The sequence below is a fragment of the Cricetulus griseus genome, unplaced genomic scaffold (genome assembly GCF_003668045.3).
Source record: "Cricetulus griseus strain 17A/GY unplaced genomic scaffold, alternate assembly CriGri-PICRH-1.0 unplaced_scaffold_14, whole genome shotgun sequence".
In the NCBI taxonomy this organism is placed as follows: Eukaryota; Metazoa; Chordata; class Mammalia; order Rodentia; family Cricetidae; genus Cricetulus; species Cricetulus griseus.
Window position 1 is genome coordinate 90599 of NW_023276853.1, and position 16491 is coordinate 107089.

Here is a 16491-nt window from a genome sequence, read left to right on the forward strand (position 1 = left end):
CCCTTAGATCCTCCTTGTTTCCTACTTTCTCTAGGGTTGTGGATTGCAGGTTGGTTAATCTTTGCTCTATGTCTAATGTGGATTGCAGGTTGGTATACATTGTTCTATGTCATAATCTCGAATTCACTTATGAGTGAATACCATACAAGTCACCATGTTTAAATACCTTTATATACAGCAGGGAAAAAGGTTCCTTGGAGCAGATTTCTTTTTACTGATGAGGATGAAGGGGCAAAATGTTGGGAAGCACCTGTCTCTGAATGTAAATATGCTTATGATCCACAGCTTTGGATTGCCTAATAATGTGGTATTGAGAACTAATATAAAGGACATTGCATAGGAGAGTTAACTTGCTTGATAAAACAAAGGGCCCTATACTCTTGCATAAGGAGATAGCTTCTAATGACAGAGTCTTAGTGGGATATATAGAGGAATGGCAAAGAATTAAAGGTCACAGTGCTGAATTTGTGTTTCTTTTGATAGATGGAAAGTCATAAAATTGGTGGATGAATACTTGTGGTTTGGGGCTTATTTACTAGATGATGACTTGGTGTGATTGTCATGTAGGAGCTTTGAAACTCTGGACCATGACCATGTCATTAGGAATGAGACTGAACATAGTCACACATATACTTCAGTACTAGACGGAAATAATTTTTCCAACTATTGGCTAAGATTATTGGTTGAAGCAGAGGCAACATGTCTTTCCACACTACAGGTGGTCTGTGTATCTTGTATGTGAAATGTAAATAGACATCTATCTGCAAACTTAAGACAAAATTTTAAGTAAAAACAAGTAATAACATCAAAAAGTCAGTCTTTTCTCAGGTCAGCTCAGGAAATGCCATGGTTTTAGCCAATAGCAATTTCGATTTTTACAATTTTATGTTAGTTCTCTGAGAGATTTGTGGAAGGTGTTTTAATCATGTTCAGCCCTCCTTCAATTCTTCCCAAAGCCACGTTCCCTTCTCTACCCACCTTACTTTCTGGGCTTTACAAACAGGACCAATGGATGCTGACCAAATATTCTTGCATGCATGACCTTCCACAGGACTATGATCTGAATCCCAGGGATTAAGGTCTTAGAGAAAACTTGCCTCACCTCATCCCAACAGCTAACAGTTGCCAACAGCTCCATAGCTATGGTAGAATTTAGAGTCCACATCCATTTTGTACGAAGTGATTAGTTCTGGCTTGGACTTGCACAAATCTTGTGCATGTTGTTACAATGAGTGTGAGTTCACATGTCTACCTCTCCTGTTGTGAGCATTAGATACCATTTCTCTATAGTTATCTACAAACTCTAGTATTTAGCATCTTTCCACATTGTTTTCTGCAATGATACCCAAGTCTTTTGAGTATGGGATGTGATAGAGACATCCTGTTTAGGAATAAGCATCATGCCGTCTCTTATTCTCCTCACCTGGACAGTCATGTATTTCTATTTTAGTCATTATCTACTGCAAATAGGAGTTTTTCCAATGAGGATTGAGAGAGGCATTAATGTATTCATACAGCAAGTTGTTAGGAATTAGTTTAATACTCTGTTCATTTGGCAGAGTTAAAGCAATACGTTTTTTACTAGGCCATACGACCTGTCTTGCTAGGGGTTTCTTAGCTTAATAATTGTTGTAGGCATGCATTTCAGCTTGTGATTCAGGAATGAAATTCAATCAGAAAGTGTTTGGTTATTCCTATGTTGTTGCATCACTATCACACCAATGGGCATGTCTAGGTCAGTCATTCTTCACAGTGTCATATCTGGGTATGATTACTGATTACTTTTTTCTCATTAGTGTAAAAAAAAAAGGTTTCCTACACTATGAAAGTTATCCAGTGTCATATCTGGGTATGATTACTGATTACTTTTTTCTCATTAGTGTAAAAAAAAGGTTTCCTACACTATGAAAGTTATCCAGTAGGAACAAAGTTTCCAGGTCAGTACAAACTTGATTTCCCTGTCAGGCTCTGGAGGCTAACTAAGACCAATGGCAATTCCAATGCCATTTTTTTTGTTTCAACTGCTACAATTAGACATTCTTAGTTCTCAAAGATGTTTTTTGGTGTTGTCAGTGGTGGTAGTGTGGATTTTTTATGTTTTGACTTGCATGGGTCTCACAGGGTAGCCCAGGCTAGCCTCAACTCATGGCCTCACGTTGGCAGCAATCTTCTCTCTTGGCTTGAAGGAGTGGTAGAATTATTGTTTCACATTATTACAGAAAATGCTGAAATTTCCACAAAATTCTTCTATGAATCATACTCACCTTCTGTAGACTCCTACTATCTATGAACTCATGGAATCGATTAATCTCAGTAACTATGTAAGTCCCTCATATGATGCAACTATCCAGACACAAACACAGGGTTCATTTTCCCTCAGAAACATATAAAATATTGAAAAGGACAAGTGGAAAAACAAAAAAGAAATTCAATAGTCTTAGATATGATCAGAAAACAACTGCAGAAATCTTAAAATCATGGTAGGAACTCTTAATATTTTATATTGGGTCAAATTGTTTATTGCTATTGATGTCAATGAACTTGGGTTTTGTTTAAATTCTTATTTCCTTCATTTCAGAGCAAGTAAATACATTTTTGGTTGAATATACTGCTGTTGTATGGAATAGTCTTTAGCAGCACAGGAATTGATTTTGAGCCCCTGTATCAGTGGACTAATCACTCAGTTGACTTTTCTGAGGGAGTTAACTTAATACACCAGGGATGGAGAGTGGGGGAAAACTTAATTCTCTGGGCTTAGTGTGAAAGGGAAATACACCACACACACACACACACACACACACACACACACACACACACACACACACACACATTTAGTGTCTCTCTATCATCTCTCTTTCTATATTTTTCCTTTTCAACATACATATCCCAGAAAAATCTTTCAAGGAATATACAAATTAAAACATGGTTACATTCTAATTTTCACATGAATAATTGTAATGAATACAGGTAAAAGCAACATGTTTCTCATTTTCCTTACATGATTAAACTTTTTACAATTACAGGTAAAAAACCAATTGTCCCCAAGAAACCACACACATTCATGTCAAATATTTATTTTAGATTAACAAAGTGGAAGCAAGCAAGGTATTTTTCTCAGCCAGTTCTTTTACCATCAGGCTGCATTTCTTTTTTTTACAAAGAAAGGATCAACCATTGTTTTATTTATCTCAAAAGGTAATCTCATTAAAAACTTAAAAGAATATAAATGAAAAATATCAGTCATTTCTACTTTAAGTCCTTGGGGTAATACCGATTCATCAATAGTTTTTTATATAAGGCACATCAGGAGGCTGAGGGTAGAAATGTGCACAGGAATTACTCCTTATCTTTGATCACAACCCATCCTAGTAAGAAAGCTACATGATTAGCAACAGCCATTAAATTTCTTTCCTGACCTCAATGTGTGCATTTTCAAACTATTAAAATTGTGTCTTTCTAAACTCTCAATTATTTCCCCAAGATGTCCTACTTCAAAGCCATTAACAAAAATATCTGTACCTGACCTTAAGTCATTATTTAAAGCTTTGGTTTAACTATGATTAACATTAAACCTGTGAACACATCTCCTAATACTAAGACTCAAAGAACTTGAGCAAGCCTAGCCTCTGGAACTCAATTTTTTCTATGTGGCTCCTAAGGAGAAACACCTAAGTCCCAGATCTGTTACACTTCCTTGTTCTTATTTTCTGTCCTTTGCAGCCCCTGCTTTATCAGGAGTGGGGACATTACTTCTTCTTTTCTTTACCTGTATTAATTTTCCCATTAAACTAGCCTCTAAATTAATCCCTTAGTACACTTGTTAAAAACCCTTAGTCATTAAATTGTATTTAAATTAACACTACCATTTTATAAAATTGTTTCTTCAATTAAACAGTAGAGCTTAAGAGGAAATCTTTTTTTATAATAATCCATAGGTGAAAATATCAAGTGGAATGAGATATTTCAATGAGATAATCATCATAGATTAAAGGCAGTGGGGGTCCCTCCCACCCATTCACACCATGCTAGTTACCAGGGAAAAAAGATAGTGGCAGACATGTAAAGCCATAGCGTTATTAAGACATATTCTAAACCTGAAGGCATTGGGGTTTACTATGCTTCCTTCCTTCCTTCCTTCCTTCCTTCCTTCCTTCCTTCCTTCCTTTCTCTCTTTTTTTCTTTTTATTTCTCTAGACAGGGTTCTTGTGTGTATCTTTGGAGCATATCCTGGCACTCTACCTGTAGACCAGGCTGGCCTCGAACCCACAGAGATCCTTCTGCCTCTGCCTCCAGGGTGCTGGGATTAAAGGCATGCGCCACAAACTGCAGGCAAGGGGGCCTTGCCTTTCTGAGATTCACCCACCAGTGCTTGCTTTCTTGTGGTCTGAAGTCCAGAAGCTCACTTGCCACCTGCTGCTTCTTTGCCAAGGCCAATGGGAATATGCAATGCTGAAAATTCTAAGTGTGTCTCATCACCTGTGTTAGAAAATATACTTATTCCATGTGTTATAATTTTCTAAACCTGTGTTATCAGCTTGAGTTTATAGCCACCCACAATTTTCAGTATTTCCCATCGTCGCCATCAAGCATTGCAATTATTCATGTGACAGCAATGTGAAAATGTGTCTTCAGAATTTTACTCTATTTAAATGTGATGTGGCCTCTATGGTGGCCTTTATGGTTTTTATTAGTAAATTTAGGATGCTATTGAATTACTTGTCTTCGTTAATTTTCTCATCATTCTGACAAAAAATGACAAAAGCAACTTAAGGTTGGACAGTTTATTTGGCTTACAGTTTAAGGTCATGTCAAAGCATCATGGAATCAGGAGGTTGATGCCCCCAATCACATAGCCTTGAGAGTCACATAAAAAGAGAGATGGATGCCAGTTCTCAACTTGTTTTTCACATTTTATTCCATCCAGGAATTTAGCCAGAGGATTGATGGCTCTGCAGAACTAGATCTACCTCCAAACTCCCAACTTAGAAAATCCCTCAAAGAAGTGTCCAGATATTTGTTTCCTAGGTCATTCCAGACCCTATCGAGTTGTGTGTCACCATTAAGCATCACATTACCTAATATAGTGTGGTCCATGATGAGGCTTAGACTTGCACAAATAATAAAGGAATATCTACGTATATTCATGAACAGAAATAAACAACTTTTAACACATTGATATATAGAAAATGACCTTTTCCATGGCAGACAGAAGACAGTGTGGAGACAAAGTTGGCAACAGTGATTAGTACAATGGTATAACGTATGGAGACATGTCTGTTGAAATTTAGAGCTTAATCTCCAAAACCATGGACTGTCACACACTGTCATGCAGAATGCCAGGGTACACACAACTGCAGAGGAGGTGACAATGCTACACAGAATGATGGTTCCTTATTCTGTAGCTTTTGGAATGAAAACAAAGAGGTATCTTTAATCACATGGAACCATTTAGCCAGCCTCCAAATAGCTGTAACAAGTGTTAATGCTTAATTTCCAGTCACTGACGTTCTTAATCACACTCAGTCATGAGTTGTCTGAAATCAATAATGAATGAAAGAATATCTGAATTTATCATTATATGCAAGTCCCCAAGTTAATGCACCTTCACCTACAGCAGGAAAAATGACTCTTGGGAGCAGATTGCTTATTACTGATGAGGATAAAGGGGCAAAATGTGGGGAAGCACGTGTCCAGGAAAGTAAATATGCTGATTACCCACAGCTTTGGATTATTAAATAATGTTGTGTAGAGAACTAATATAAAGGACATTGCATAGGAGAGGACAAAGGTGCACACAAGGATCAAGATGGTTTTTGTGGCTCTGTCTTCAGGGGAGACTCTGAGGGAATGCTGGGCACTGTGGATGTACTGTAGCTGACTCCTGTGCCTGTAGAGGATGCCTACCATGAAGACACTGGTCCAGACCATGAGACCCAAACACAGCCCATCAGTGAAACGAATCAATATCAGATGTAGTACAGTTGCAGCATTGTGATAAAGAAACGCTGAGCAGTACCCCAACTTGATTTTCTTGGTGAAGTTTTTGTTAGTACCAGATCCAACCACATCTATAGCTGTTTTGCTGTTTAGAAGCAGATGCACAAGCCAGCTGAGTGAGCAGGACTGAACCATGTACTTGGAGATAGAGTGCTTAAGCTTCATGCACCTCGAGTTGCTGGGGCTGATTGTGATTGCCTGGAAGCAACTCAAGAGGCAGGTGCAGTGCAGGGAAATGCCCCTGGACACTCGGTTACTGTAGAGAGTCAGTTTACATAAAAGGTCATCCAGGAGATTGTGCAAGCCCAGCTGTGCCAGTATGTGAGGAATTACTCTTGAGATAATAACCAAAGAATTGGCAAAAGACAGATGCCTTAAAATCTGGTCTTTGGGCATCAGATTTTTTCCAGTGAGTACAGGCATGACATAGGGAAGAAGAATTGACCAATTGCCAAGAATCCCAACAGTTGTTTGAGAGAAGAACAAAATCCCCATTGGCAAGTTCTCAATAGCCATGATCTTTTTACCTGAAACAGACAAAATTGACATCATCAATTCTTCAGGAAGAAAACATTGAAGTGTGTATTAATTTTAAGGAGCTCAAATTGTGTCACTACCTCACCATCACTTCTTAATAAGTTTTCCCCACTGAAAATCTCTAGAATGATTATTTGCCATTCATGTACATTTATCTTGATATCAGTCACACTACTGATAGATAGACAACAAAATGTAATGAAAATGACCCTTAAGTAGCCTCAGGTTTTCAAACTTCTTACCATAAATAAAAATGTATCATATATATATATATATGTATATATATATGCACATATACATTCTTTTTTACTGTCTTTGCATGTCTCATTATTGAAGATTATTCTCTGAAGAGATGCTTGTGCATCTCTCACAATATCAATGAGATTGCTAAATACTACATGATTTCTCTCATTTGCAGGCCTTAGCTTATAATTTATTATATATGTAAATATAAAAATTACATATGGAATATTATATTATGATATAATATATCACATATAATACATCATATATGTAAATGTAAAATATTAAAATAAAGAGTGCATTTCTAATTATATAATCATTGTGTGCTGTATATAATTATAGTTTATTATATTGATGCTATATAATTTATATTACATTAATATTATCCATAATATATATATATAATGGTGGAACATGGCATTTCGAATGTGGCATGTCCACATTGGTTAACGCTTGAAAGAAGCTGTCCCTTACATCACTGAAGTCCTACAGTGATGATGGTCCTGTGCAAATGATACAGGCTTATGGCAGTTAGTAGTGAACGACTGACAGATCACAACAATCAACTAGTTTTCTTTCTGCTGGTGTAAAACCATAAAGAATGTTGCTGTATGTGTAGTCTGGACGTATCTAAGTAATAGCAGCTCTTGGTAGGAGATTTCCTTTGAGAGTAGCTGAAACCCTGTATTTTGGCAATGACAATAAATTTGGGGAATACCAAACGTACTCCTGAATCCTTCTCAAAATCGGTGACACAAGTGTTCATCCACACTTCCTACTGATGTGTCTCACACATGACAATTGAACACATATCTGTACAAACCTAGATGGAATTTTCACTGGAAAAAGAAATCAGTAAGACCAAATGTCTATCTTATCTCAAGCTACCTGATCCATCAAGATACAATACCATGTTTCAACATGTCGTGCTTTACCATTTGTGAGAGTAAAGAAAAAAATTTGCATTTCTTAAAAAGTCTTAATTTCATTGCTTCTTAAAAAGATATTGACCTTTATGTTTATATTTCGTAGTATAATAATGGTGCAAAAGATTTTTCCTCCCATATGTCTCTGATGCTTTCCAGCATACCCTAATTTTGATGTTTATAAGGGTCACCTAGCCAGACAACATTAACCATATTCCAGACAGTGTCATCAGATGCCCAGTGTCATGCAGAATTATGACAAAGACCTGGTGGTACACATTATAATGTTAGTGTCTTCGCAATGTAAAGAAACAACATGAAATGTTAGCAAGACATAGCTAACCGTCAGTTAAAGAGACAGAGTTAGTAGCTGTCCCACAAAGGTTAGGGTTTGAAACTTTATCAGTGCCTGTACAACTCTGTCTTTGAGGAGCTAGCTGAAATAGTCAACAAAGAAAGAGTGGAATAAAGGGGTGGAGGGGGAGGGCTATATCAAGATTATGAGAGTCAGTTTGTGTCAAGAAAACATCTTGACAGGCCAATCCAAGGAAAATCTCTGACCTGAGCCAGCAGGTGTTGTTTCTTGACTGGGTCCTGAGGAGGAAAGTTTAGGGAATAAGACATAAAGAAGGTAGAACAGGTGGGCTTAGGAGGTCTTGTGCAAGCTATGTCTTATGCCAAGCAAGCTTATTAAAAAGTTCAGCATCTTATATGCTAATTTCATGGGGGAGAAGGACAGAATCAATAGAAAGTGAACCACACAGAGTTGTACAAGGCGATGGCAGAATATCTCAAAGGCATCACCTATCATGAAGAGGATTCCAGTAGAGGAAATGTTCCTGCTGTTCCTGGTATAAGAAGACACCCCTAGCAGTTCTTACTCTGTCTTTCTTCTACTTCCGGAAGTTTATGTTGTCACATACTTGCTCAATAGAACTTCTGTGGTAAAGAACTGTTATGAGGTAGCAAGAATGCAATCAAATACATTGTGTAGACCAAGAGTGACTTAACATAGCACACCTGCATGAAATCAGACAAGCACAAGGGAATGATACAAAATATACTGGTTCACGGGGTAAATCTGTCAGGCTGTTGAACAATGTTGGAAAAATCAGGTAAGATAATAGACACTGCATTCAAACAATGCAGCTCCAATGAGTCAGATTTTTTGATGAACACCATTTTCGGGTCCAGTCATCTCACTAGTCTATAATAATATTCAATTAATCCAAAAGAACAGGAAATGGAGTGTTTAAAGAGAAAATGAAATATTTAGAAACCAAACAGATTGTCTCAACCTTTTGCATAAGTAACTGGAAGACATCTCTGTTGCTGTGTTATCTTACACTGGAATTCTGATTGAGTCTGCAAAGAGAAGGAACGGCCAGCAGTCACACTGTGTGTGAGCCATGCTGCACAATATATACATTGTGTCCATTCAATCACACGAAAGACTCTAATTTAAAGTGTTTTATTTATTTATGGCAACGATATCCCCTTTAACAAGTCATTATTGACATACATATCTGCCTGTGATTTTAGGATTAACAACTTTGGGGACTGGAGACATGGGTCAGTAATGAAAAGCACTTGCTGATCTTACAGGGGATCTGGGTTCTTCGTGTAGCATCCAGATCGGCTCACAGTACCAGGAACTCCCAGATCCAGGGAAAATGTCATACTTCTGGACACTGCTGGCTCCCACATACACATGTGCAAATACACACACACACACACACACACACACACACACACACACACACACACACACACACACATTTAAAACAATAAATGTAAATCTTGAAAGAAGGATTACTTTACTAGCATTTAGCCAACAGAATAGATGAAAAAGAGCACAAGTTAGCCTCTAAAACGGATGATATAGGGGTGGGATAGATAGCACAAGAGTGTGTATCTCCAGGGTCTGGACCTGTGTTCAGATGACATAGGCTGCATGTTATTGCCCAGGATTGTTGGCTGACAGCTTAGGAAAAACCCAAGCAATCTGAAGATTCAGGCAGAGACCTTGTTTAAAGATATAAGGCAGAGAGGGACACAGAAGGACATCTAACAACTCCTTTGGTCAGCATGCATGCCTTTGCACCTACAGCATGTATACACACTACATTCTCTCTCTCTATTTATCATCTATCATACTACTATCTGTCTATCTATCTATCTATCATCTATCTATCTATCTCAGTATCTATAATTTATCTATCTGCATGTATTCATATGCTTGTATATTTATATTAATATTACATATAGAAATGAGAAGGGTTTGTGTGCCACAAGTTAGGAAGGGATCCCTTGGAGCTTGTAGGAGGCATCACTTTGCACAGAGGGGTAAAGGCAAGAGACAGTCCATCCTTTGCCAGGAGGAAATAGCTCCCATTTCATGTGAAACCCTTTTCAGGATCTTACTTCAGTACTAAGCAATACTGACTTTCCCTTACTCCCATCTGTCTGGAGATTTTCTGGTCACCTGTGACTTGGTATAAAAAGAAAATGTACTTACAGTGTGCTCTGTGTAACCACAGAGGAAGAATGCTGTAGTGAGCGATTGAGTCTGTCTTCTTGAGGAGACTCTGGTCCCTCACACACAGTCTTATAATTCCCTGGTCTTCTTCCCCACAGGACCTGTGACTTTCAGCTCTAGATCCATAACAGCATCTGCATGGGGGTTTAAGAGTACCTTTCTGACAACCTTGATCCACTTACCTGTGAGAGAAAAAAGTCCAGATTAAGACAGCAAATCACAGAAGCAATTATAAGGAGTTGGGAAGAAACTTTTCTGTGAGCCCTTAGAGTACACAGGGTGTCACAAGGAGAGCCACACAAGTCCCATGCCAGCTGTTCGGGAGGGGGCAAAAGGCTGTTATATTGCACTATCTGGATTCAGAGAGACCTGACAGCTTTTCTTGAAATGCTAATATCTTGGGAGACTTCAGAAGTTCGTAACTAGCATTAAGGGTCATTAAAATTGGAGACTCCACAGATCTCTTGTATCTGTTTTTAAGAGTATTTTTTTTATTGAAAATAGATTTTCTCATACAATACACCCTGATTATAACTGTCCTCCGTTTACCCCTCCCAGTTCCTCCCAACCCCAGATCAACTGTCTTTCTGTCTCTTATTAGAAAAGAACAGGCTTCTAAGAGATAAAAACAAACCCTATCAAGATAAAATATAATAAGACAAAACAAAAAACATCCTATTGAATTTTCACAGCCAAGCCACTAGATAACAAAAAGAGCTCCCAGAGAAGGTAAAGGTACTGATACCCACTCATTTATGTATTCAGGGTTCCCATAAAAGCAATATGCTATATATATATATATATATATATATATATATATATATATATATGAGTTCATGTGCCCCTTACTTAGTTGATTCAGAGGGTCTTGTTCTCCAGTTGTTCTTTATGCTCTCTGACTCTTAACAACATTTATGTCTTCTCTTCCACAGGATACCTTGAGCTCTGAGGTGACGGAGTTGATGGAGACCTCCAATGTAGACTCTCTCTCAGCATAATGTTTGGGTGTGAGTCTCTCCATCTTTCTCCATCTGCTGTTGGAGGAACCCTCTCCTGTAATGCCTGGATCAGGCACTGAATTATGAATATAACAGTATTATGAGGGACCATTTTAATGATTTTTTTAGACCCATAGTGTTTGTTTTTTTTCTTAAGATTGTGGGCTGTCTAGGCTTTGGTTCTTGGTTTCCTAAGCAGGCTCATCAGTTTCAGGTGTGTGTTCTTTGTCATGGAGTGGACCTTCAGTCAAATCAGATGTTGATTGGCTATTCACAGACGGTCTGTGCCACCCTTGCCCTAGCATATTTTGGAGGCAGGGCAGATTGTAGGTCAAAGGTTTTGTGACATGGTTGGTGTCCACATTTCTGTTTTGGAAACCTGCAGAGTACCTTTCCACCCAAGGAGACTAGAATGTAGGGCTTAAGGCTCCAATTAGGCACCAGGATGCCTATCCATGTTCAATGAGTTGTGTGGGTGTGGTCCTTGGCAATGAGCTCCCACTGTCACTTTTTGAAGAGCAACAACTCTTTGTGTTAACAACAGCCTGGGTTGTTTGGGAATTTCCACAGGACCCCCTTGGCCAACAACTCAACTGAATTTTACCCAGTTCTGCCACTGGAAGCCTCTACTGGGTACAATAGAGGTCCTGTTGAGACTCCACATTTTCTGTTACTTGGAGTCCTTATTAGGACCACCTTCATAAATTCTATAAAGTTTCAACTGCACTAGATTTCTACACCACCACCCAAATACCTCCCAATTCCAGCTGTTTCTCTCCACACTCTCTCCCTCCATCCATCTCACCCCCAATCCAGTACCCCCTCACTCCTGTTCTACCCTCTCCTATTCCACCTGAAAAAACTATTTTATTGCCCCTTTGCAGAGAGATCCATGTATCACCCCTTTGGCCCCTTCTCTTTACCTGGTATCTCTGGGCTGACAGATTGTAGTTTGGTTATAATTTACTTAGTGGCTAAGAGCCACTCATTAGTGAATACACGCCATGTTTGTCTTTCCGTGCCTGAGTTACCTCAGGATGATTTTTTTCCTGCTTCATCAATTTGCCTGCATATTTCATGCTATTGTTTTATTGCTGCTGTGTAATAATCTATTGTGTAGATGTACCTCATTTTCTTTACCAATTCTTCTGTTGAGGGATATCTAAGTTGTTTCTTTTTCTGGCTATTGTGAATAAATAAAACATGTGACTAAATAAAACCATTGAGTTCTTAGAATTTGAGTTTTCTCAGAGGAAATCAACAAACACAAACACTGACATATACACAAAGATGAAACATAAATGTGCACTTACAGACACACACACACTCATACCACACAAACATACACACAGACTCATACCACACACACACACACACACACACACACACACACACACACACACACCATACACTCCACACACACAGAGGCCCATACATAATACAGCCACAGTCATTCACACATATGTATACAGACACATGCATTCAAATAAACACTCAGACACAGAAACACACACAGGCACATATAGACACAAAACACACACAGCGACACACAGATACAAACATCCACAAAGACAAGCTTGCTTATATCTGCAGGAACACACACCGGAAAGATATAAGACATGGTCATACACACACACACACACACACACACACACACACACACACACACACACACACGCACGCACGCATGCACGCACGCACGCACACATGCACACAAAAACATATATAGACACTCACAAAGAGGCAATCCACATACACAAAACATAATACAAAGAGACACAGAATATCAGATACACACATACTCACATACACAAGTCACAGGCAGGTATTGAACTAAGTCTCAGCATTAATTCCTGTGCTATTACTCTCAGAGAATGAGAGTAAGATCCTCAGAGCCGAGGGTTTGGTCCGAGTCAGCTAAGTATACTTATATAAACCATCTTCCATAGCTAGAGGCCATCACAATATGACAATTAAAAAAAAGTCATGCTAGGAGGTGGTGGTGCACACCTTTAATCCCAGGACTCAGGAGGCTGAGGCAGATGGATCTCTATGAGTTCCAGGCCTAGCCTGGTCTACTGAGTGAGTTCCAGGACAGACTCCAAATCTACAGAGAAACTGTATCTAAAAAAGAAAACAATGTCACAGCTAGGGGTAGGAGCACAGTCATTTAACACCAGCAGCACTCAGGAGGCAGAGATGGGTAGAACTCTGATTTTAAGGTGAATTTCTACATAGTGTGTTTCAGGTCAGCCAGAGCTACACAGTGAAACCCTGTCCCCCAAACAAGATAAAAGAACAAGTCTCATCTTGGAAGGATTTTATGAAAAAATACTGATTCATTTTGCAATATTGGGATAGGTCTGACCATGTTGAGGTCATATGTAATAAAACCACTCAACTTGTCCATTTTGTTCATATTATCACTCCTCCCCCTCTCATGCTGGGCACATGGGAGCTCTGTGCAGTGCTTAGCTGTGGATCTCTGCATCTTCCTCAATCAGTTGCTGGATGAAGGATCTATCATGATAATTCAGGCAGTCATCAATCTGATTACAGGGAAAGGCTAATTCAGACACCATCTCCAATAATGCTTGGGGTCTTACTTGTGGATTGCGGGAATTTCCTTAGGGTCAGGTTTTGCACTGGCCCCATAATGACTCCCTCAGTCAAAATATCTCTTTCCTTTCTCTCCCTCACTGAACTTCCTCCATCTCCACCATCCAGGTCCCTCATGTCCTTCTCCCCCTTTCCCAATCCTCACTCTCCCCTTCTGCCTTCTCTCCCTCTCCCTCCCCCCCCTCTCTCTCTCTCTCTCTCTGTGTGTGTGTGTGTGTGTGTGTGTGTGTGTGTGTGTAGCTTTGGGCCTATTGTAGAACTTGCAGTGTAGACCAGGCTGGCTTTGAACTCACAGAGATCAAACTGCCTCTGTATCCAGAAGGATGGGATTAAATATATGCACCACCACTGCCTGGCACAAGACTTACTCTTAAGACATGAGAATGGCCATCTTCTGTCCTTCCCTGTTTCAAAGGAGAGTCTCAGTCTTTCTCCATTTGATGTAATGCTGGACATAGGTTTTTCTATTTAGCCTTCATCCCACTGAGGTATTTTCCTTTTATCCCTAGTGTTACAGGGATACTGTAGATTTCCAGATGCCTTGACTGCATCTTTTGAGATGATCATGTAGATTCTTCCCTTGTCTATTAAAGCTTCCTCTAACACTCACTGACTTTTTTTGTTAAACCATCTTTCCAAATCTGTATGAAAGTTACCTAGTCCATGGTGAATGATCTTGGTGATACTCGAATTAGGTTTTCATGTAATTTCTTGGTTCAGGTTCATCAGTGATATTTGAATATAAATTTCTCTTCCTCTTTTCTTGCTTTGATGACTTCTTATCTGGTTTTGGTGTCAGGGGAATACTGACTTTCTAAAATGTCATTGTTTGTTTTACCTTTCTTTGTAATTTTGAGATTGTTTGAATTGTTTGAATGAGGTTCTTTTTGTTTTTTTTTTGTTTTTCCTGAATATATCTGGTAAAAAAATTAAACAAAAATGCACAGGCAAATGGATGGAATTAGAAGAAACCATTCTGAGCAAGGTAACTCAGTCACAAAAAAGACAAACATGGTATGTACTCACTCATATATGGACTTTAGACATAGAGCAAAGGATTACCAGCCTACAATCCACACCGCCAGAGAAGCTAGGAAACAAGGACTCGAAGAGGGATAAACATGGTCTCCCAGAGAACGGGAAAGGGACAAGATCTCCTGAGAAAATTGGGAGCATGGGGGAGGGGTGAGGGAGCTAGGAGAATGAGAAGAAGAAAAGAGGAGGGGTGAGGAGGACACAAGGGAGCAGGAAGGTTGAGTTGGGGAAAGAATAGAGGAGAGCAAGATAAGAGATACCATGATAGAGGGAGACATTATAGGTTTAAAGAGAAATCAGGCACTAGGGAAATGTCTGGAGATCTACAAAGACGACACCACTAATAATCTAAGCAACAGAGGAGAGGCTACCTTAAATGCCCTCCCCTGATAATGAGATTGATGACTAACTTATATGCCATCCTATAGCCTTCATCCAGCAGCTAATGGAAGTAGAAGCAGACACCCACAGCTAAACACTGAACTGGAATCCAGTTGCCGAGAAGGAGGAGGGATGAGTAAAGGGGTCTAGACCAGGCTGGTGAAACCCACAAAAACAGCTGACCTGAACAAGAGAGAGCTCTTGGTCCCCAGACTGAAAGCTGGGAAACCAGCATGGGACTGATTGACACCCCATGAATGTGGGTGTCAGTGAGGAGGCCTTGGAAATCTATGAGGCCTCTTGTAGTGGATCAGTACATATCACTAGCATAGGTGTGGACTTTGGGAGCCCATTCCCCATAGAGGGATACTCCCTGAGCCTAGACACATGGGGGAGGGCCTAGGCCCTGTCCTATATGATGTGACAGACTTTGAAGATCCCCCATGGAAAACCTCACCCTCCCTGGGGAGTAGAGGGTGATGGGATGAGGGATTGGTGGGGTGCATGGCAGGATGTTAGGAAGAGGGAACTGGGACTGATATGTAAAATAAGATTTTTCTAATTTAAATAAAAAAGGAAAAAATAATTGGGAAACAGAAAGAGGTTAACCATACTTAGTAATAAGATAGAGCAATAATGATAGTGAGTATAAGAAAATCTACTTAAACAATGACAAAACATAAAGTACATTAAAATTTGTAAGAGAGAAAAAAAAAAAACTCAAGTCACGTGTAGAGGAAAACTCACCAAAATAGTAATTAATTTCTCAGTGTAAACAACGAGAGATGGAAGAGCCTGGAGCAAAGCACTCCAAGTGACTCCTAAAAGGAAATACTCAATAAAACGATCTTCCCTCTTCATCCCCCAACTCAATATTCCTGCTCCTCCATTTTTTCTCCCCCACTCCTCTTCTCCTGCTCTCAATCTGGCAGCTCCCTCTCCCCTACCCTCATGCTTCCAATTAGCTCAGGAGTTCCTGCCTCTTCTCAGTCCTGGGGTCCATTCCTTTTTCCCTTAGAGTCCTTCATGTTTCCTAGTTTCTTTGGAGAGCAGGACGAGAGATACCATATTAGAGGGAGCCACTGTAGGTTCGAGGAGAGATCTGGCACTAGGGAGATTTCCAGAGACCTACAAGGATGACACGAACTGACAATGTAGGCAATGGTGTAGAGGATAACCTAAATGCCCTTCCCCTAAAATGAGATTGATGACTACT

General features: G+C 39.5%; 1 protein-coding gene across 1 annotated transcript; it reads right to left on the reverse strand.

The window, feature by feature from the left end:
- Positions 1–168: 168 nt before the first annotated feature.
- LOC100767523 (vomeronasal type-1 receptor 2-like) lies at positions 169–6513 on the reverse strand. Its single transcript, XM_027434052.1, has 2 exons — positions 5687–6513; positions 169–250 (listed from the first exon to the last, which is right to left on the reverse strand). Exons 1-2 carry the CDS (start codon positions 6511–6513, stop codon positions 169–171), a joined length of 909 nt encoding a protein of 302 aa, XP_027289853.1.
- Positions 6514–16491: the final 9978 nt, after the last annotated feature.